Source organism: Varanus komodoensis, unplaced genomic scaffold, assembly GCF_004798865.1.
Source record: "Varanus komodoensis strain SLA01 unplaced genomic scaffold, ASM479886v1 scaffold89, whole genome shotgun sequence".
NCBI lineage: Eukaryota > Metazoa > Chordata > Lepidosauria > Squamata > Varanidae > Varanus > Varanus komodoensis.
The window spans coordinates 1008509-1029748 of NW_025336587.1; the positions used below are offsets into that span (position 1 = coordinate 1008509).

Consider the following 21240-nt stretch of genomic DNA (forward strand, 5'->3'; position numbering starts at 1 on the left):
TCCACCCTTAGCTCACATAGAAACACAGAAAACAGAGCGAGTCAGAAGGGACCAACTGGGCCATCTAGTCTGACCCCTGGCTCCAGCTGGCTCCGCTCACGACATGCCCACCATGTGCATGTCCAGCCTATCTTTGAACACCCTCACCGACGGGGCCTCAGCGACCTCTCGTGGAAGCCCATTCCACATCCTTAGGGTCCTCACTGTCAGGAAGTGCTTCCTGGCATCATTGAACCTGGGTTCCCTGAGCTTGGCTCTGTTGGAGCGCATCCTGCCCTCCTCTGAAGGGGAGAACAGGTCTCTACCCATCTCCATGTGACACCCCCTCACATGCCTGTATGTCACCAACATATCCCCTCTAAGTCTCCTCTTCTCCAGGCTGAAGAGACCCAGTTCCCTCAGTTTCACCTCATACGGCATCCCCTGCAAACCAGCCACCAACCTTGTGGCCCTACGCTGCACTGACTCTAACCTGGCTATTTCCTTCCTGTAACGAGGGGCCCAAAACTGAGCACAATACTCCAGTGGTGGGCGCACCACAGTCATGCAGAGTGGTAGTAATACCTCTCTCGATCTAGAAGCCACACTTCTGGCTATGCAACCAAGGGTGGCGTTCGCCCTCTTGACCACCTCATCACACGGCTGGCTCATGTTCAGCCTGCAGTCAACTAGCACCCCGAGGTCCCTTTCACAAGTGCTGCTTCTCCAGCCACTTGTCCCCTAACCTGTACTTTGACACCCATTCCAATGCCCCAAGTGCAAGACCTTGCAATTATCCACATTGAACGCCATCCTGTTGTCTCCTGCCCACTTCCATAGTCTGCCCAGATCCTTCTGGATGTAGAGTACCTGCTCCTCAGTTGTGACCACTGCTCCAATTTTAGTATCGTCTGCGAATTTGATCAGCAGACTGTTCACCCCTTCTTCCATGTCATTGATGAAAAGATTAAACAAGATCGGCCCCAGGACAGAGCCCTGGGGGACCCCGCTTGTCACTGGCTGCCATCCCGATGATTCCTCACTAATGGTTACCCTCTGCTTTCGGTCAGTCAATCATGCGCTAATCCATCGGACAGTGCTTTGGTCTATCCCAAAACTCCTCAGTGTCTCCACCAGGATATCATGGGGCACTTTGTCAAAGGCCTTGCTGAAATCCAGGTAAACCACATCCACTGCATCCCCTCCATCTAGCCATCTTGAAACCTTGTCAAAGAATTCCACAAGGATTGTCTGGCAGGACCTGTTTTTGCGGAAGCCGTGTTGTGTGGCCATCAGCCTCCCTTCCCTATCTAACATCACCAGATCTCCCTCTATTATGAGCATTTCCATTGTTTGTCCTACAATGGACATAAGGCTACCTGGTCTGTAGTTCTCCATGTCCTTTCTACTACCCTTTTTGAAAATTGGGACCACTGATACCACCCTCCAGCCCTCTGGAACTTCACCTGTTCTCCATGAGGCCTCAAAAATGGAGGCCAGCGGGTGTGAGAGAACCCCTGCCAACTCTCTAAGTACTCTTGGGTGTAACCCGTCAGGGCCTGGAGCCTTTGTAATGCGCAATGCCCTGAGGAGCCCCTCGACCTCAAGGGGGGTGACTCTAATCTGTGCCCCTAAGTCCCCAGCCTCATCTAATCTCCTATGCGGATATCCCCCATCCCGCTTTGGGGAGAACACAGAGGCAAAATCATCATTTAGCATCTGTGCCTGTTCCCTCATATCAGTCACTGGATCCCCTTCCTCCTTATTTAGTGGTCCCACCACTTGTCTCCCCTTCCTCTTCCTATTTACATGCTGTAAGAAGCCCTTTTTGTTGCTCTTGATAGTCATGACCAGTCTCGGCTCGTAATCAGCCTTAACCTTGTGAAGAATCCTTCTACAACGGGCCTCCTCCTCCCGGTATACCCTTTTGTCTATTTGCCCCAGTGCCCATTTCCTACGGAGGTTCCTCTTTCGTCTAATCCCCCTAACTGCCTCCTTTTGCATCCATGACGGCGCTCTCTTCCGCCTCCCCGCCTTACTAACTAGAGATATCGTCAAGGCTTGTGCCTCCATAGTAAGTAGTAAACTGGATGAACAAGAAGGAGCCCCTTTTGCTTCTGATCTCTGTGGCAGATGAAGAAGAAATTTATTTATAACATTTCTAGGCTGCCCCATTGCAATAAGCCTCAGGGTGGCTCACAACATCAAAAAAAGTCAACCATACATTAAAACCCCCAATACAATAAACCTCCCAGTACCAAAAACCTCAATAAAACCTCAATGAAACCTCAGTGCATTCTCGGCTAAAAAAAAACCTAGTTAAATAAATAAATTAACAATTAAAATAAGTTTTAAATAAAAAGGTCTTAGCCTGGCGCCGAAAAGCAAATAATGACGGCGCCAGGCGGACCTCCCTGCGGAGTGCATTCCATAAATGGGGCGCCACCGCCGAGAAGGTCCTCCTCTGGGTACTCACCCTCCTGATGTCATTCACAGATGGTTCCCGGAGAAGGGCATCAGCTGCCGATCTCAGGGGGCGGGAGGGCATATACGGATGCAAGCGTTCCTTTAAGTATCCAGGTCCCAAGCCGTTTAGGGCTTTACAGGTCATAACCAACACCCTGAATCGGGCCTGGGAGGCAGGCAGGCAAGGCCTGTGTGGGCGCAGCCCAAAGCCTCAAGTGGTGCACAGGCCGAAGAAAACGCTACCCCTTTCGGACTTTGGCCATCCACCACAAGAGACCATTTTTCACCTTAACATGCTTTGGCACATTTGGAAGAGCTGCCTGCTGGTGATCTTTGCTCTTTATGCTTTTGGCTCTTCCAGCCGGCACCTCGCCGATCAACTCTTCCTAATGGCAACTGCATCTCAATGATAGCCACTGCCCAGCCTGCAGTGCATTATAAATGCTGTAGCCTTTGTGCTATGGCTGGAGCTGCAATTAGATTTTGAGAAGAGCGAGGTGCATCGATCTGCATTCTTTGTGTCCTGCTCTTTTGTGATGTGGATGCACCACAGAGGAGAGGGCCCGGGAGAACCCCAACCATGGACAGTCCTGGAGATCAGTGAGCACCTTTGGAGCTAACCAACTTCAGGCCAAACTATCGGAGCAAACCCCTTTACACACGATGTGACTTACTCTTGACCAAGTATGTATAAGACTGTACTTATGCTGGCAAAAGCAGACGGCGAGACCAGCCCAATCTGCAATGCACCTAAGAGCATCTCAAATGCCAACGACCAACCACAGGTGAGCAACATACAGCCTTCCAGCTCTTTTGGCCGACCACTCCTTCCACCCCTCATCACGCTCCTCTGCTCGCGACAGGACAGTGGACCAACCTTCTCTAAAGAGAACAGCAGGATTTCAGCACGCAAAGGGCAAACGAATCCACAGTCTTTTAAACAAGACACCTCATGTGTGGGCTAGTTAAGAGCATCTTCCCAATCCCGGACAGTCAGGTCTCTTGATGCCAGGAATTCTGCCCATCAGGTGCCTTCCTCAAGGCCCTTTGAAGCCCATCAGTGACATGCCCACCCTGGGCCCTCGCTGTCACTTACCCTCATCGCTCGAGGCTTCCTGTTTCACCACTGACAAGGGGGAACGTGTTGGTGGCTTGCCCAAGGGGTGGCGCCGGCTTTTCTTAATCTCCATCTTCAGTTTAGAAAAAGTTGAAGATGTCTAAGAGAGGGGGAGGGGGAAATAAACAGAAATCATTATTTTGTTTAGTTTGGGGTGGGAACAAAAGAGCAACTGTGACATTACAGCAGCCTGCCCAAACTGGTGCCCTCCAAGAGGCATTGGGCTACAATTCCCAACATCTCCCACCTACTTCTTGGCACACTCATATAAACTGTCAGGAACTGAGAACTTTTATTGCTAAGTAAACCAGGTTTCATAGACAAGCCTCCATCTCTCATGGGAAAAGCTTAATGGCCCTAATGCTCTGGAAATCATATAGGTGACGGCAAGAAATTGTACGTCCTAATACAGGAAGCTAATAGCTCGTGTCAGATTCGTTGATTTCCTTGTTGCAAAGTCTAAAAGGTCCATGATGCAGGGCGAGGGGCTCAAATGATTTTCCTGGTAAGCCATTATAGGCAATCAAAGACAAAAAAGACTTAAGTAAATCTACAAATGGGGAGAATTTTAAGCCAACATTGCTGGAACCTCAAACTTGACCTTGTGGTCAAGGCTTCTCAAACCTGAGGGGCAAGGCACACATTCAAGAGGACCTTCTACGCACGGGTATCAATGACCGCAGCTTCCTCTTTGGTTTCTCCAAACTACACGGGTCCAGGCATGGGTAAGTCCCAGAACCACAATCTAAGCCAGCATGCACTTCGGGTTATCAGTGAAGAAGATACAGAATCCACAGGAAAACAAAAATCCAAGATCTATGAAAAGCAAAGCGGTATTTTCCATGGGAATCCCTCATTACAGTTCACAGATCAAACGCACGATTCAGGTTTTCAGTTGAAACAAAATCTGCACGAGAAGAGTTTCTCACAGCTCAGATGGAGGAATGTCTTAGACAGAAAGAGTTACAGAAGCAAAGAGCAGAGGGTAAAAGAAGAACTCTGAAGACGAGGTTCCCAGCAAAGTCTCAGCCTGGGCAACACCTTAAAGGGAAGGGTGGGTCTGCAACACACAGCCCTTAATGAGTGCATTAAGAGGGGATTTCAGCCTCTACATGCAACCTACCCCAAAGAGTGCGCTTCTCTCTTCCCCCTCCCCTGCGTAACACACTCAGGCCACTCCCATCCATCCGCCTGCCTGCCTGCGTTCCAGTAGCCCTGCACTGGAGAGGGCTGCTTGCTTTCTTAACCATGACAACGGCGTTCAAGGTCACGCACCAGCAGGCTCGCTCACTCCTTCTGCTAGTTTCTCTGAGAAAATGGACCGAGATAAACTCCCCTGTGTGCCGACCCTGCTCGTGCTGACAAGCTCTGCTCCTTGTCTGCTTGCTATGGGACAGGTGTCCATACTCTGCTGGACCAATCAGATGCCCACTGAAGACTAAACAGCCTGCTGCTGCTCTGGAGCTGGACCCTGACATGGTGGGGGATACTGGGAGCAGTAGTCTTGTAGTCTTCATGAATCCAGCCTTCCCCAACTTGGTGGCCTTTAGAGGCATTTGGAAAGCATCTCCCAGAATTCCCATCCAGCAAGGCTATTGTCTGGAAGGCACAAGGCTGGGGAAGGCTGTTTTAACTGAAAGCCTGAGCCAGGTCCAGGGGTGCCTTTTGGCAGGACAGCCCTATGAGATGTTCTCAGAATGCTGCCAGATCCCGAAAAGGGATTGGGGTAGCCTAAATTCTGGACATGGATGAGAATTATGCTCACCCACTGCCTTTGCTTCCTGTTTTCCAGCACTCAATATCTCTTCTGCCACCCATGGAGGAGTTCATATGGGCTTCTGAAAATCCAACTCAGGTTTTCCTGACTTTGAACTGCCTAGGCTGGTAAGGCTAGACATTTAAAATCCAAAGGCAAGGTTTCTTGGACACGGTATGGAAGAAGCGCCTGCCCCAAATTGCAAGGGCACCCTGCTCATGTGGTTCCAAGGACAGGGATTATTTTCAGTGTGCCAAATAGGGAGGTCATGGAGCAAAGTATAAAGGGCGATAGGGACATTTCCAAGCTGTTTTTCAGAGTCATAAGAACACCTTGATAACAAAATGAGCTGAGTGTTCCATGACTATTCCTTGGAAAGTTTTTAGAAGCATGGCTGGACAAGCATGGGGCAAGAATGGCCACATGGGGGTCCACAGGCAAGACCCACGCCCGTCAACTCTGGGTCTGGACAACTTCATAAGCATTCAAATGATGTTTGGGTACAGGATGTTCCGCTCTTTTACACAGGAAACAGGGCAGGTCCTAACATTAAACACTTTAGCAGAATTTCCTACAGCAGGGGTGGGGAGAAGGTGCACCTCTGGTTCTTTGGGACTTCAACTCCCAGCACTCTTCCCCACTGGCCATTCGGATGGGTCTTCCTGGAGTGGACAGTCAAGCTCAGAAAGGCCTCCCTTCTCTCACTTGCCTACAGGAACACACATCTGTGCCTGCGCTCCTATGCTGCAGAGCCATCCCATGGTGGATCCTGACACCACCACTCTTCCCCAGCCTGTCCTTCAACCACAGGAGCACAACTCCGCATCAGGGAACTGCAAGTCGTAGAATATGATGCTTGCAGGAAACCAGGCTGCACAAAGCTGTCCTTCACTGACTGCTGGTGACTCTTCAGGACTTTCCTCTCCTAGAGTTGCCGGGGACTGAGCTTGTGCATGGAAAATTGGTGTTCTACCTGTGTGGTGTAGTGGTTCGGGCACTGAACTGTGATTCAAGCAATCCAAGTTCTAGTCCCCACTTTGGGCTAGCAACTAACTATCAGCCTAGCCTACCTCCACAGGGTTGTTGTGAGGAAAGAATGGAAAATGGAGAAGGATGATGACCACTCTGGGTTCCCTAGAGGAAAATAGGCCAAGCCCAAAATGCGAGAAATAATCAAACACACACGCACCAGTCAACTCTGCTACACCACCAAGCCACCTGTAAGAACATCTTACTGAGCGGCAAAGTAACATCCGAGCACCCCACACCCTGGCGTGGAGCACAGGATGGCCCTCAAAGATGGAGGCCAGCTTTCCGAAGGCACAGGGTATTTGCTATCTGCACACGTGGGTCAGAGCAAATGGTGTGCAGGGCCATAACTTCAAGAGAAACTAGGAGAACAGTGGCTTAATGGCAGTCACTGAAAGAGGCAAACCTCAAGTCCCTATTTTGATCTGAGATCAAACCCAGGCCCTGGCACACCTCGCCTGCTGCATTCAAATTCCTAACTGCCCTCTAGGAAAACTGATTTGTACCTGCCACTGTCATACCTACCTGCTCTTATATAACAGGTATGAACACATCCATCCAGATTACAGTTATAGAGCCAAATATTCAAGAAATGCTTTGAGAGAGAGAGAGAGAGAGAGAGAGAGAGAGAGAGAGAGAGAGAGAGAGAGAGAGAGAGAGAGAGAGAAAGGGCTGCCTCACAGAAGTGACTCAATGCTCCTACAGGCACCCTGATAAAGAGCGCCTGTGGCCTAGCAGTCCACAGAACCATAGAGCAGGAGAGTCAGAAGGGGTCAAGAAGGCCCTGCATCCAACCCCTGCTGCTGCAGGTCACCAATCGGCACCATCCCAGTTTAACGTGTTGTGCTGGGATTCAGGAAATCAGGGTCCTGATCTCCACTTGGCCAAGACATTCACTGGGGGTCCCTCACTTTCAGCCTGGCCCGTCCCACAGCACTGTAAAAATGAAAAGGGGAGGAGGGTGATGTAAGCTTCCCGGAGATCCTTGAAGGAAAGAAGTGGGATATAAACGGAATTACAGACTATACAAGATAGTAATACATTAAGGATTACTCAAAATTCCCGGTTCAGCAAAGGAGAACTTTGGGGATATTCTCATTATCTGCATTCTCTAGGCAACACAGGGGGAAGAAACAGGTTTTTCATTGTTTATCCGGAAATCCATCAACTGTTTCCCTAACAAGATGTGTCAGGGGCTGTATTAAGACATCGAAGGCTCATGAAAAACCACACTCTTGCGAAATGTGATTCCCTGCATGTTGTGACCGTACTAAAGCAGACCTCTCCGTTTCCTCAGCCTGGTCAGTCCCATCATGCTTTTTCATTCTCCATTTTCTTCTGGGTCTCAGGCCTTCAGGAACCCAGGCACACTGTAACCATGTGCGTCCATGCGAGAGATGACGCCTCTCAAGGTGAGACAGCCCCGCAATTCTTCTGTGGTTAACTTGCCTTTTGTTGCTTTAAATATAGATTGCATTGCCACGCGGAGGTAAAGAACCAGAACCATTCTACTCTGCGCCTGCACAAAGTCTGTTGTCGGGAAGCTTCTATGGCTAAGCATCCATTTTGGGTGGGAGCCCCTGCGCCTACTCCTGCCTGTCCCCACAGTTCCTGTGGAGACCACCACAGATCTCTGGATGGAGAAGAGAAACACCGACCCAATCTGGTTCCATGAAGAGTAAGGGCACTATCTAGGGAGACGACAGAAAGTGGGGCGGAGGGTAGGTTGTGTGAATGCACAGATGACCACTTGAAGAACAACAGGTAAGCAACCTGCCTTTCTTCATTACCGTCTCAGTGCATCACACATATGGGTGACTGGCAAGCTTACCCTGTGAAGGATGGAGGGATGCTGTTGTCACAGAAGGATGGAGGAGAGGACTGCCCTCCTGTACAAGCAGTCTCCCCTTGCAAGGCTATCTGATAAATGATGTGGGCATGGACCACATGGCCGCTCTGCAGATGTCCTGCAGGGGGATCCCTTAGCAAGGAGGGCTGTGGATCTGGCCAGTGCCCATATGGTGGGCCTTCAGTTGTGTAGTGTGGTGGAGGCCTGTCATCTTGCAAGTCGGGCAGGTGGCATTTGAGATGTGGTTGGAGAGCTTCCGTAAAAAAACCAGTCTCCTTTTTCATGTCCACTATAGCAAATGAACAGCCTGGACTTGAAGGAAGCGAGGGTCCTTCTGACATCAAGCAGGTGCAGGGGGAACTCCACTGAGGTGGAGAAAAGGCAGGGAGGACAATGACCTGACTGAGCTGAAAAGGCAAGATGAGTCCGTGTAGGAAGGCAGGGTCCAGGCGGAGGGCAGCCTTGGCCCTATGGAAGGTCAGGCGTGGTGGGTCATCTTGGAGGGCACAGAGTTCACTGGTACAACAGGCCAACATGATGACTGCTAGGAAGGCCACCTTCCAAAGTAGGAAGTGCAAGTCAGTTGTAGCCAGGGGCTCAAAGGATCTTGGTGAGGACATGTAGCACTTCCGACAGACTCCATGCGCATGTATAGGGTTGAGTTGGGGTCCCCTCAGGAATCTGAATGTCAGTGGGTACGCAAAGACTGCTGCCTCAATTGCTGGGCAAACGAAGCAGCTGGCTGCCAGGTATAGACAGATGAACAAGGGGCAGATGAAATGCAAGTTCTGTTAGATGGTGGCTCATCGTGGCTGAAATCTTCTGGGTGTTGCACTGGTGTTGATTGCCCAAAAAGGCCTTGTGGTGACTTGGCACTGGGTCCTGAAGTCAACTGGTGGTCAAGGAGTAGTGTTGGCCAGACGGCGAGTGATGGAGGCTGCTGGCCAGGCTGCCTTCGTGTCTCTCTGGTGCCAAAGGATGAAGGTGGCATGCGTGGTCCTGGTGTCGGTGGCACTCAGCATGACTCATCCTGATAGCGAGGCTGGGCACTGATGTTTGTGGTCAGCCTTGTCAGAGTAGCCATACCATCTCCAGGGCAGAAGGATGCTGGAGAGCAGCAGGCTTGCTCCCATTCAATAAATGGAGAATGGGAACAGACCTGGTGTCCCCTGGCCTGCAAGTGCCGTGCTGGGGCTGGCACGGTGTGGTGTGCCGCAGCACTCCAGCACTGAGCCGCTTCCCAAGGGGGTGTCACTGGACTTGTGGGGGTGCCCGGGGAGCATCATGAAAGCGAGTCACGTGGCACCAGGGTCAGCTCCCGGGAGCACAGTCCTTGGGCGCAGAGGTTCAGGGCAAATGGTGGCCCATCACTGTGGCAGGCCAGGCTCCCAGTTCTTCTCAGCATGGTACTGGAGGCCTCCAGCAGCTTCCGGGAACAGGCATGGTTGACAGTTGGTGAAGACTCATTGGTGTGCCTGGGCAAACAGACAGCCATCTTTTTAAAGGCATTTTGCTGCCTTCCTCGGTGCGTGGTCACCCACCATATGCGCTTTTGCCATGGCTTAGCTCAGAGGTACCTCACTGGGGAGGCAGAAACATGGTCCTGTCCTTTTCTGGAAGAGTCCGCTACTTGCAGGGCCTTCTTCCAAAGTTTAGCCTTGAGCGGATTGGCTTGGTGTTTCCAGGCAATGAGTTCCGATCTCCACGTGTCCCTTGCCCCAGCAAAGAAGGCACAGGGAATGGCTGTGGGATGCAGGCGACTCGCTACCACAAGCAGCACATCTCCTAAAGGCTTCCACTGCCGCCATCAAGGAAGATGGGAAGCAGGCTGAACGAGGGAAGGAGAAAGGCGTAGGGAGAGAAAGGGCAATTCGTTTAAGGTCTGGGAGTGGTGGATAGGAAAGCAGGTAGAAATATGTGTATTTTTGTAGAGGTTTTTTTTTGGGTGGGGGAAAGTGAAAAGAGGTTGATCAAAGTGAGAGGAATGAAAAAAGGTTTGTTCTGGGTAAAAGAGGGAAAAAACAAGAGAAAAAATGTATACTTACAGGAGAGCGAGGTGATTCACAATCTAGACATGGCAGCAGTTAAAACAGAATTGAGGGGGATGGATGAGAGCTCCTCACCATGCTTCCCACCCCAAATGAACACTTGGCCATAGAAGCTTCCCAGCAACAGGCTCTGCACAGGCACAAAGTCCACATGTGTGATGCGCATAGACCGAGAAGAAGTACCCTGCCTACTTGAGATAGCAGCCCTGCTCTTTATTTACGCAGTGATGCATCGGAGGACCTTCAGCTGACACAGCCCATAATATTTCAGGTCACATGGGGGCTGTTGACATATCACAGTGGCATACAGTGGGTTAATTCACCTGAGATATGCAGCATTCGTGTGACCATCCTGCTTTCTGTAAAGCAACTTTGGACTGGTGAGAACAGAGGTTTTCAGAATGCTGTGTGATTCTGGAACAATGGGTTGTTTAGGGTCTAATCAACCCACCTGTGGGTCCATGGTTTATTATCTGATTAAAATGGCAGGGGTTCAGGGAGGTCTGCATCCCTGCAGCTGGTGGGTTACCTTGTGCTTTGCTGTCACCATGTGTGGATCAGGTCACCCAAACAAGCATCACCACACATCAGTTTAAGCACTCATTTGGTCCTGGCTCCAGCGCCAGCTGCCCCAGGGCAGTCCATGCTTTTTTCAGCTCACGTCCAACCACTGTGCCCCCACCCTCCGCCACTGTGTTCATTCTTCCAAGATTGGGCCTCAACTGAACAAAACATCCTTCTTATAATGCTAATGCCATCTTAATATCATAAAGCCTGGACACACCAGCAGGCACAGGAAGTAGGATGCTGCATGGGCCACGGACAAGTGTTCATCTTTAAAGAGTCCATGGGTACTGATGCCCAGACAAGATCTATGTTGCAGCCCCTCCTGCCACACCACCTCCACAGGCCTCCAAGCATGAAGAATCATGTTTCCAAAGCTCCACCAGACAACCCTACATCAAGCAGACACAGAATGGCGACGGAGACATAACCCTGTGGCAAAAGGGCACACAAAGAAGGGAGCACAAAGGTAGAAACAAACTGAAAAAGAAAACCTTTATTGCCGGGCTACAAGCCACAAGCATTTCACAGGTGGTGGGTCACATTACATATGCTCTGCCCATGCGCTGCCAGCAGCACACATGGGCATATATGGACACACACAGTTCTGCTCTGGCATGGGGCACTTGTCACACATTGAGGGACAGTCTGGTTGCTTGGAGGTTTCTGGTACAGCCTGCCACGGAGAGCTCCCAGGCCAGAAAGTCAGCATCCCGCCTGCACAGGGCACTGGGAAGAGCCAAACACATCCCTGCACCATTCAGGAATGGGCAAAAGCCCTGGGAGATGGACCCATTATGCCCAAAGGATCTTGTTGATTTTCAACCAGATTTTTCTCCAGTCGGCCGCCACTATGTCGGAGTATTGCTTGTACAGAAGGCGACGCAAACGGGCAACCACGTTGCGGGGCAGGGCACGCTTCCCTCTGCCCCCGCAATAGCTAACGGTGCTCTGCCACCTCCACAGCTCATCCGGGGGGACCATTCGGATGAATAATGCTGCAGCGTATCTTGCCGGCTTGCCGCTAACTCGCTTGAATAACTCCTGCCTCTCCCTTTTAGGGATCCTCCACAAGGTGATATCGTCCAAGCGTGGGACTGCCTGCAACAGGTTAAGGTGGGTTACTTAACACTGGAACTTGCAACGGCCTCTTCCCCACCACAAATCCACATGACAAAACACACCTCCCTATCAATGCTGCAGCAGCTGAGATGACCCCACATGACCTCCTGGGGCTAGAAAGAGAAAACACAGGTAGAAACAGGAACAAACAACACGCAACAACCATCTGCCTGGTTCCTCGGCCATGGAAGCACTGCCTGCTTGCTTTCATGTTTCATGGACTCAGCCAGCCATTAGATCTGCCCTGGACGTCTACAACCAAGTCCTGCCCTACCAGTAGCTCCTTTATCACAGGCCTGCAGTTGTCTGCTGTTTTCTTCCCTCAAGTTGATAGGCAACACAGTTGTAAATTTTGACTCAATCAGTGCTTTTCTCTGTGTGCTTTCTATGTGTGTGTTTAAACCTAGATATCATCAAGCAAAACTCTGGTTTCAAAGTGAGGCATAACATTATTTTCTGGGCTGCTATGCTAGGAGTGTGGGTGGAGCGGGCGGGGGGATGACTAGGAAAACAAATTCTTCAGGGTGGGCAAACTTCCCAGCTTTTGAGTCTAGACAAAACCCTGCATTCTCTGGTCTGTAAGAACATGTGGCCGCCTCTTGAAAAGCCAGGCCAAGGCCATGAACTAACACCAGCCAATTCAGATAGTGGCACAGCATGATCTTAGCCCAGTCTGTGGCCTGGCTATCCCTGCCCCTGAAGGATACAGGAGCTGATGCAGGAAAGCCCAAGTAAACAAGTTTCTTTCCCATGTACTTAAAGATAAGCACAGAGACTGGTTTTTGCAGGGTCCCTGTGTCCAGAATGTCTGCTTGCAAGAAGATGGCACATGAAAGCTAATGCCCCCAGAGGGATTTTAGGGAGGGCTTGAGGTCCATGGTGCAGCTTCCTTTCCCTCTTCAGCTAATGCAAACTAGCTGCCCAAATGTCAAATGGAGAAGGTGGACTCTCTTTTCCTCTACAGCTTTGGCAGAGATATGGCCCCAGTCCTACTCTGCCCATAGAAAAAGAGCACAAGAGGGGCACAGGCATATGAATGGATGTGCAGATATATATGCGGTGTCTGCAGCCCAACATGGTACAGAAGGCCAGGTCACAGGCCAGCACGACCAGACAAAGACAAAAGAGACACGAGAAGCACAGAGACACAAGCAGAGCCTGACCAGCAAGCGGACGGGTCCCTATCTCAGCAAGAAGCCCCCTGCTTACTTACTATTCAGCAAGTACTACACTGCATGGGGGCTGGAGATCATGAAATGACCCCCACCGCTGTTCGGTCCCTTGCCCGCATTCACCTCTCACAAACCCTTGTCACCTTTCCCCCCTTCCCACAGTGACAGCAGGCAGCCCATGGAATTTTCTAAATCTAAGGAAGGCCAGCATATGCATCTGGGATCGCCTCTGAACCCACCGAATATATTCTTGCTGAAAAGTAGAGCGAAAAGTAGAGTGTTCAGAAGCCACTTGTCTGCCAACAGGTGACCAACACAAGATCTTTCAACAGGTGGAATAAATGATGTTCCAGAAAGGGAACTTCTTCAAAGAGCCTGGCTGCTCCAGTGGCTACAAAAGAGGACTTCACAGACTGCCCGCCACTGTGCGTTCCGTGTACCTTTGGGCACTCCATTCCCCTTGAGTAAAATGAGATCAGCAGTACCTTATTTCACAGGGTAGCACTGACAATACATCAGATGATCCGACTAGAGGAGATGCCATGTGGCTACAGGAAGGCAAAATTTCCTAAACTTTTCTCCAACAGGGTGATTTAAGTACTGCAGCCCTTGGCACCACACAGCAGGTGTAAAGGACCCCCAACTCCAAGTATCCCCAGCCAGCTACACTGGGGCTTGTAGCCCACCGCACCTGGAGGGCACCAGGTTGAAAAAGGCTCCCTCCCTCCTGCCCTGCACCCAGCAGCTACAGCCGACACCTCTCACCACCTGGCCACACACAAAAGCAGTGCCTGAAGGTCCCCACCCAGCTGGGAAGCTCAGGCTGCTCTCCGCCCACTGAGTCTGGAGCTGGGGGCGGGGGCGGCGGGGTGGTGCCTGTGATCTTAAAGGAACAGCCACCTCTGCAGGAGGAAACCCTCAGGACCCCAAACTGCTGTTTGACTCCCAATCATGCAACCCACATCCCTGAATGCTACCTGCAGTTTACTGGGTTCAGCAGAGACCTCTGTGCTCTCCCCGTCAGCATTCTCCTCATCCTTCCCCCCAAGATCCGAGGAGGAACCTGCATCTTTTGCAACAAAGCGTTCGAAAACCTCCTGGCAGGACAAGCGCTTCTTCTCCGAGGAGCTCTTGTTGTGCCGCGGAACCACATAAAGCATCGGGATGATGGGCCGCTGCTGTGACTCCTCCTCTTCGGTGGGGGCTTCAGAGGACAGGCTGTCCAGGGCAGGCATCGGAGGAGGGCTTTCTTCCACAGAGCTGGGCTTGGTCAGCTTGGGCTCAGGCCCCTGTTCTGCTGGAGAGATCTGTGGCTGCCCTTCCTCCTGCGATTGGAGTGGAGGCTGGGGCAAGAGCAGTGGTGGCAGAAGCTGGTGCAGGGGGAGCGGTGGGGGCTGGGGCCCAGGGTGAGGATGCAGCTGCCTCTTCTTCCTCTCGCCTTTTAGTTTTGGAATGCGCATCTTCGGCTTGCAGTCTCCTGTTTCAACAAAGCAAGCAGTTCAGGCTAACTGCAAAAAACAATGCAGAACAAAAACTCTTCTGCCTGCCACCTGACCAGAGAAACAGGGGCTCTCTGAACTTGTCCCCTTGCATAAAGCAAGCTATCCCGCTTTAAACACTTTCAGCTATCCCACTGAAGGATCTGCAGCATTCATGACTGACTGATTAGATTGCTGAGGCACAGGCACTGTACAGGAAAACCTAAACCTGAAAACGTTATTCAAAATGAGAGAGGGGGAGAGAGAGAGAGAGAGAGAGAGAGAGAGAGAGAGAAAGGGCTTTATCTTGCACAATTCTTTCTACTTTCCTTATCCACAGTTCCTTATCTTGCACAATTCCTTCTACAGTTTCTCCCCCAGCGGCCAGTGGGTGGGGAAGCAGGATGGAAGGAGAGAGAGAAAAGGGAGCGGCTGTGTCCATGGCAGGCATGTGGAACACCCAACAAAAGCATACCCCTGGAAGAAGATAGTTCCTGACAGGGAAGTATTCCCACAACTGTGAAACCCCACCGGAAGGTGCAGTCAACTCCTCTCTGGCTTTTCAGTGATGACAGCAGAGGCGGTGGAGGTAATAGGTTTATTACTATGACACATCTGAACTGCTAAGCCTAGGAAAACAATTAAAGGAGGCAGTGCTGCTCTTGGGTCCACAATCTGGTGCTGCCAGGAACTGGTGCATCTCTTCCAGGGCTCTTCCAGTGATGGGCTACAAGACTGGCACACTGCTGGCACTGCCGCCTTCAAAGAAGTTGCCCTTCTGTGTGCCGGACAAATCGCTCTAAGGGCAAGGAAGCGCCAGTTGTCATGGTGTGCTTATACAGAAATGGTTCAAGAGCACAAGTCCACTGCTGTGCTACATTTTCAGTCTGAACAGATGAAGGGTTCTTAATGTGAATTAGCACACCTGTGGAAACCTATGTGGCAGTGTAGGCAAACGTGGCCTATGGTAGAGTGAAGAAGGGGAATGCAGCCTTTTGGCCACCAAGGGATGAAGACTCTCACAAAGGACTGAGGAGGATTCTAAAACTGAGTAGAGAGTTGGCAGAAGCACAACCCAGATTTTATTTAAAATCCCCCAAACATGCCATTTCTGGACCCTGGCTGTTCCCTTATGGACAAGTTCACTGGAAGAAGCAAACTAAGGGCAGTGGGGAGAGAAGCCTGCCTGTTTGCAGAGGCCATGCAGAAGTTCATTCTGCTATTGCATGCCAGACACTGGAAAATCACGGGAAATGAGGGTTTGAACCGAGCCCCCTGAATCATGTCTCTGCCAAACAGCTTCCCTGGCAAGGCCTCTGAAGGCAGTGATGGCCATTCACAACATGAGTCAGGGCGGGCACCGATCCAGGGTCCATCACAAGAGGCCGTCATGGTACTGGCAAGAGTGATGTGCTCTGCTCTTAATCCTCTCTCATCTCCTTCCTGCCAGCACCCTTCCATCTATTCCCTTACATTTAAATATTGCAAGCCGTCCCAAGATCTTGTATAACAGGACGGCATACAAAAGCTTTTAATTAATTAATATCCCATCTCCATGCAGTTGTCTCTTGCATGCTCCTTTGCAACCACTCCTTGGGCAGAGGGACGACCCAATACTTTCCCTTCTAGACAAAGGGCCACCCATAAAACAGAGGACACCTCCCTGTTCCTCTTTGCCACATGGCCACTTGTTCCAGCAGGCTTCCTCACCCAGACCCCTGCAGAAAGGCAAATGGTTGGGGGACAGGACCTGAAACTCCAGCCAGCCTCCAAACGGGTCATGGCAGCAGCTGTCTCAATACCATTTCCTTTATTGCATTGGCAGTGAATTCAAAGAGCTTTACCTACCCCACCCCTTGCCAGCTTCATGAATAAAGTTACCAAGTCTCTCCAAGGGACAGTAAATAATGGATGTTTCAAAGACAAGATGCCACCCCCCAACTGTTTCCAAAGGAATCGTTTTTCACCCACAAGATGCCCAGACAACTCTACCTATGGAACAGGGTATTCAGAGTGGAGAGGAGGACTGAGGTGGGGGCGTGTGGAGAGGAATGGGGAAACTGCAGCTGTCCTGACCAGTAAGATTTACCAGCCATCCTCCCAGTTGTGAGATGCTGGCATTGGAGCCCCGCAAAGCCCACTGGCTGGGGCTTATCACGCTGCAGAAAGGGTGGGGAAGAGAAATCAGATAAGCCACTGCAAGCACAGAGCTTTGTGAAACAATCTAAGCCCAGAGCAAGATGGAGCTGTTACGACTGCCCCTGCAGTAGTCTTTGTGGGCAGAGGCTTGTGTCACGACATTTCCCAGAAGCAGATATTCCAAGAGACTTATTTACACCCATCTATTTAAAAATAAAATCAAGAAAACAAGCAGGATCCAGTCAGGGGTGTACTTGTGAGCAACGCTTTGAGATAAAGCTGTTTGGGAGGCACAGTGTGGAAAGGAATATTGAATTTCCTTGGAGAAACCAAGGTACTGAATGCAAAGTCAAATTGGATTTCTCCCTGGCCATACAACGTGAGATCATATTTGCACTTGGAGTGCTGAGACCAGGAGGTGGTGAGAGAACGGCCCCCCTTCCCAGCCCCTCAGCAACTGAAGGAGAACAACATGCTGCCCTTTATCGACTGCTGAATTTGACAGCAGGTGGTACACGGGCCTGTGCTTTAGAACCCTCAGAAGACAAAAGCAGTGTTATGTTCCTCATCCTGCCAGCTACAAAGAGGACAGTTCAACTTGAAGAAAGTTGCAGCCCAACCAGTGGGACAAATTTGGCCAAGAATGTCACCCATGCCTGCATTCTGCTGCTTTAAAGCTTGCGTGACAGGAGAAGGCAGGGCATGGCCACCATGTGCTGTTCCTGGTTTGCCTCTGGGAAGCAGGATGCTGGACCAGACAGACCCTGAGCCTTGGGACGCCTCTCCTACGGAATCTGCCTCTTCTCTGCCTCTCCTGGCTTTGGAGAAGAGCCTCTACTCCGAGATCTTTTCACTTTCCAAGGGCTAATTCACCATGCTTCACTTCTGTACCTTTGATGACCAGTAGCTGCACACACACAACCTGCCTCCCTTAAGAAGAATGGGGTTTGAGAGTGATGTCAAAAAAACAAACAAACAAAAAACCTTCCCAGTGTTGTCTGATCTGTGCTGTTCATGTCTGAATCGTGTGATGTTATCAGCAAGTGATGGATTCTCATACACGTGTAAATCAGGCCTTTGACAAAGAGTTGAGGCGGGTGCACCAGCGGGAATATGGCTTGTGATGAAGCACAGAATGAACATGGGAAGGGGTTGTAGGTGCAATTCCCAGCAGCTTCGGAGAGGCAAGCCCTTTTTCCCTGCCTGTACTTGCACAGGATTGCAGCCTAAGGGTGGTAGGTTTTGGGAGAATTACTTTTAAGGCCCAAACTAAGAGGAATATTTATGTTCTCTTTACTCTCCCAGAGCTCGTTCAGAACAAGCAGGGTTTCCTAGGGTTTCAGGGCTGAAGGAAAACTGCTGAGCCCGGGGCAGAAGGCACCAGCGCTGCGTGGCTATGACGTCTAGGCTTCCCAGCAAGAACAAGCCTCATCTTGGCGATACTGGCAGTTGACCTGCAGCTTGCTTAAAAGCTGTTCCTCTCCAACACAACCATTGCCCCCACTCTTCTCGGGTCCCCCCACCTCGCCCCCAGGCACCAGCACTGCTCTGCCCATTTGTCTCGTGCTGCAACTGCTGCATGCGCCAGCTGCCGAGGGGGAGCAGCAGGGACTCCGCCAACGCGGGCCAGTGGCCGGCTGCCTCCTCACCACGCTCAAGGGAGGGGAACAGTGGGCCAGACGTGATGCAGGAGCCAGGAAAACGTGCCCGCACTCCTGCAGGACCTTGCCAGCAGTGCAGAATTCCCTGCACAGGGGGATATGGCTGCTGTCCACCTGGGCAGAGCTGTGCAGAGTCAAACTGACCCTGCCTTTACACTTCAAAAAGGTGCCAAAGGAAGCCTATCAAAAGCAAATTCTGAAACAACAGACTCCTCCCAAGAAATTAACAAGGACAGAGCAGAAATGCTGGCCCCACTCAATTGTTCTCAATCCCATGTGCTGGGCAGGCCTTGGTCTCAGGATTTGAATTTCAATCCATTCATTTTTAATCAAATGTATTTTTCATAGCACATACTGTCCTTCAACACAGAGCCTGGGAATTACTGGTGTACAACCTTTGCTAAAGAAACCAAGTTCTATGACACGGGGAAAGAAAGAACTGCAAAACTGCTCATTATACTTTGGTTAACCACAGAGAAAATGAGTAGCACAGGTTACAAAGATGGCAGCTTTTGACCACTGTGAAGCCTGCTTGTGCTTCCCTATAGCTTCTAAGATTTCATAAGATTTGGCCATATACTTAAAAGATTATCTCTGTAGCCATGATCCTAAAATGTCTGGTTTTTTAAAACAGTGACTGAGAATTTCAGGATTCTGTACCACGCGACAAGTTTCTGTGATTACTTTACAACTGTACATACTCATGTGATGTGCACATCTCCATCTTCCTTGCCCATTGTTCACACTTAAGTTGCTAAAGCTCCTAGTAATCCAAATCTAGGATTTCAGGGCTAGGGAGAAAAACTAAACCTCTATTCCCTGTTGAGTGCACATGGAAATATTTCCTCACCCAACTCTTTTTCCTCAGCTGCCAAATTTTTGATAGCTTGTAACTCCCATCAGGTTGCAAGAGAGACTTCCACTGCTGTTTCTATCTAATGATTTGCCTTTGTTTTCAAGTGTTGGCTGTGATATTCTGTGCCACTGCTTTCAGAAATTGGTTGCTCTCTTTGTACTTTTTATTCTTTGCATTATATGGATTTTATGATTACATTGCACTCCATTCTGGATACTTTTAACAGAAGAATGATATATAAATATGACGGAGCATTACAGTGATAATTAAAGGATTATTCATGGTTATTATTACTCATCAGCATCAGTATCTCCACCATGAAATGGGCATAAGCTTCACAAAAAGTCTACCTGTACACAAGGCAGAGGGTGAGATTCGAGATGTTATGAAGTCCTTAAGAAAAAGGCTCTCTTTTAAAAAAAAGAAAAAGAAAAAAAAAGGATAAGGATAAGGATAAGGAAAGCTGTACCAGTCATTAATGCTATTTCACTCAGAACTGCTTGGGAAGCTTTAAAAAGCAAATGGCTGTACTAAGTGAGAAGACATCTTTGCAGGTTTTGTACTGGCAAATTGGCCAGGTCTCTCTCCCACTAGGGCAGACAATGCCCTCCATGCAATTTTACAAATGTGTCCCAGGGAAAGCAGCATGTCCCAGGTTCTTCCGTTCAGAGTTTCAATGTACCAATCACAAGGGCTTTATCGTAAGCTAAAAAACTCTAACTTCCTACCAGAGTATACATTAACAAAAAGCAAACTGCAGCCTCTAGAAAAACATATATATGACTTCGGCATATCTGTATGCATTTATTTTGTACTAAATTTTGTCAGGCAATCTCCCCAGCCACAGCCGCATCCCTGCACATACACTCAAATCCATCTGACTCCTATCATGTGCAAATGGCTCTTAGATTACAGACCTCTCTAAGTGTCCTACCTGGATGAAGAAACAGAAGTTGTAAAAGGTGCCTCATGTTTGCCACTGCTGTCATCATGTGGGCCACAGGTCAAAGGCAGGGCACATGCACTGCCCACAGACAGTTCTACAGAGGGAAGAGGTTGGATTCTACACTATGCCACCATCTGCCAGGAGCCGTGAGAGATGACCACTACTCCACACATCTTTAGTTGTACTGGAATTTTTAAATTGAATTTTAAGCTCCTTTGAAGGCAATCTTGGATAAAACTAGCATTTTAACCAGTATTTTAAAACTAGTTTTTAATGCAACAGTCCTGTCTTCTTGGTTATATGTTTTTTTTGCTTAGATTGTTTTAATGTAATTGATTTCATTTATTGTTTTAATGTATTGATTGTGAGCCGTCCCAAGATGCCTTGCATGGGGGATGGCATACAAAAGTTTTTAATAATAATAATAATAATTAATAATAATAATAGGCTGGGTATACAGTTTTACCTAGCTTACCATTTCTGTATCATGTTTAAGAAAATGTACTATAAAAGGAAAGTGGTGGTGAGTGGGAGCATTTTCAACAAGGGCTGAGACATTCTGATGTGGTGTTCTAAGGCACCTCCAGAGAAGCATGGCAAGTACAGTCCATGGCCTTACCCTCTTTGCTTTTCTCTTCTTCATCCAAGCTGGGGACCCTCCTCTGCTCCTCCTTCTCTTTCCCTTCACCCAAGGCAGTCTCCATTGTCATGACATCCCCGAGCGACTTCTGATCCTGTGTCTTATGCCTCCGGGGTTGGCTCCGCTTCCTGTTTGCCCTGGATTGGGAAGGGAAGAGAAAAAGGCCTCCTGAAAGACACTGCTGTTGGTTAAGGAAAGGAAGATTTGCTTTCCTCTTGCAAAAGAGGAATAAGCTTGGCTTGGAAGGTAATAACAGTTCTCTGGCAAAGAGAAGTTGGAACTGCCAGCAAAGGCAACCACTGGAAGAAAACCCTTCACAGGACACCTGGCAGGCGCACCTGGTCACCACCTCAAGACTCTGCCAGGGCCCTCCTGTAATTGCATTTCTCTCTGTGAGTATGGCAGAGACCTGGGCAGT

General features: G+C 49.8%; 1 protein-coding gene across 3 annotated transcripts in view; it reads right to left on the bottom strand.

The window, feature by feature from the left end:
• Positions 1–21240, bottom strand: part of KDM4B (lysine demethylase 4B) — a 163758-nt gene that overhangs the window by 25092 nt on the left and 117426 nt on the right. Inside the window, exons 10-12 of one of the 3 annotated variants that reach the window (XM_044417508.1) lie at positions 20802–20959; positions 14080–14579; positions 3542–3662 (exon numbers count right to left, since the gene is read on the bottom strand). In XM_044417508.1, coding sequence (XP_044273443.1) covers positions 3542–3662; positions 14080–14579; positions 20802–20959 — 779 coding nt within the window. Of the gene's footprint in view, positions 1–3541; positions 3663–11282; positions 11910–14079; positions 14580–20801; positions 20960–21240 lie in introns of those variants that run through there. The other 2 variants (XM_044417509.1, XM_044417510.1) reach the window with 2 other exon arrangements.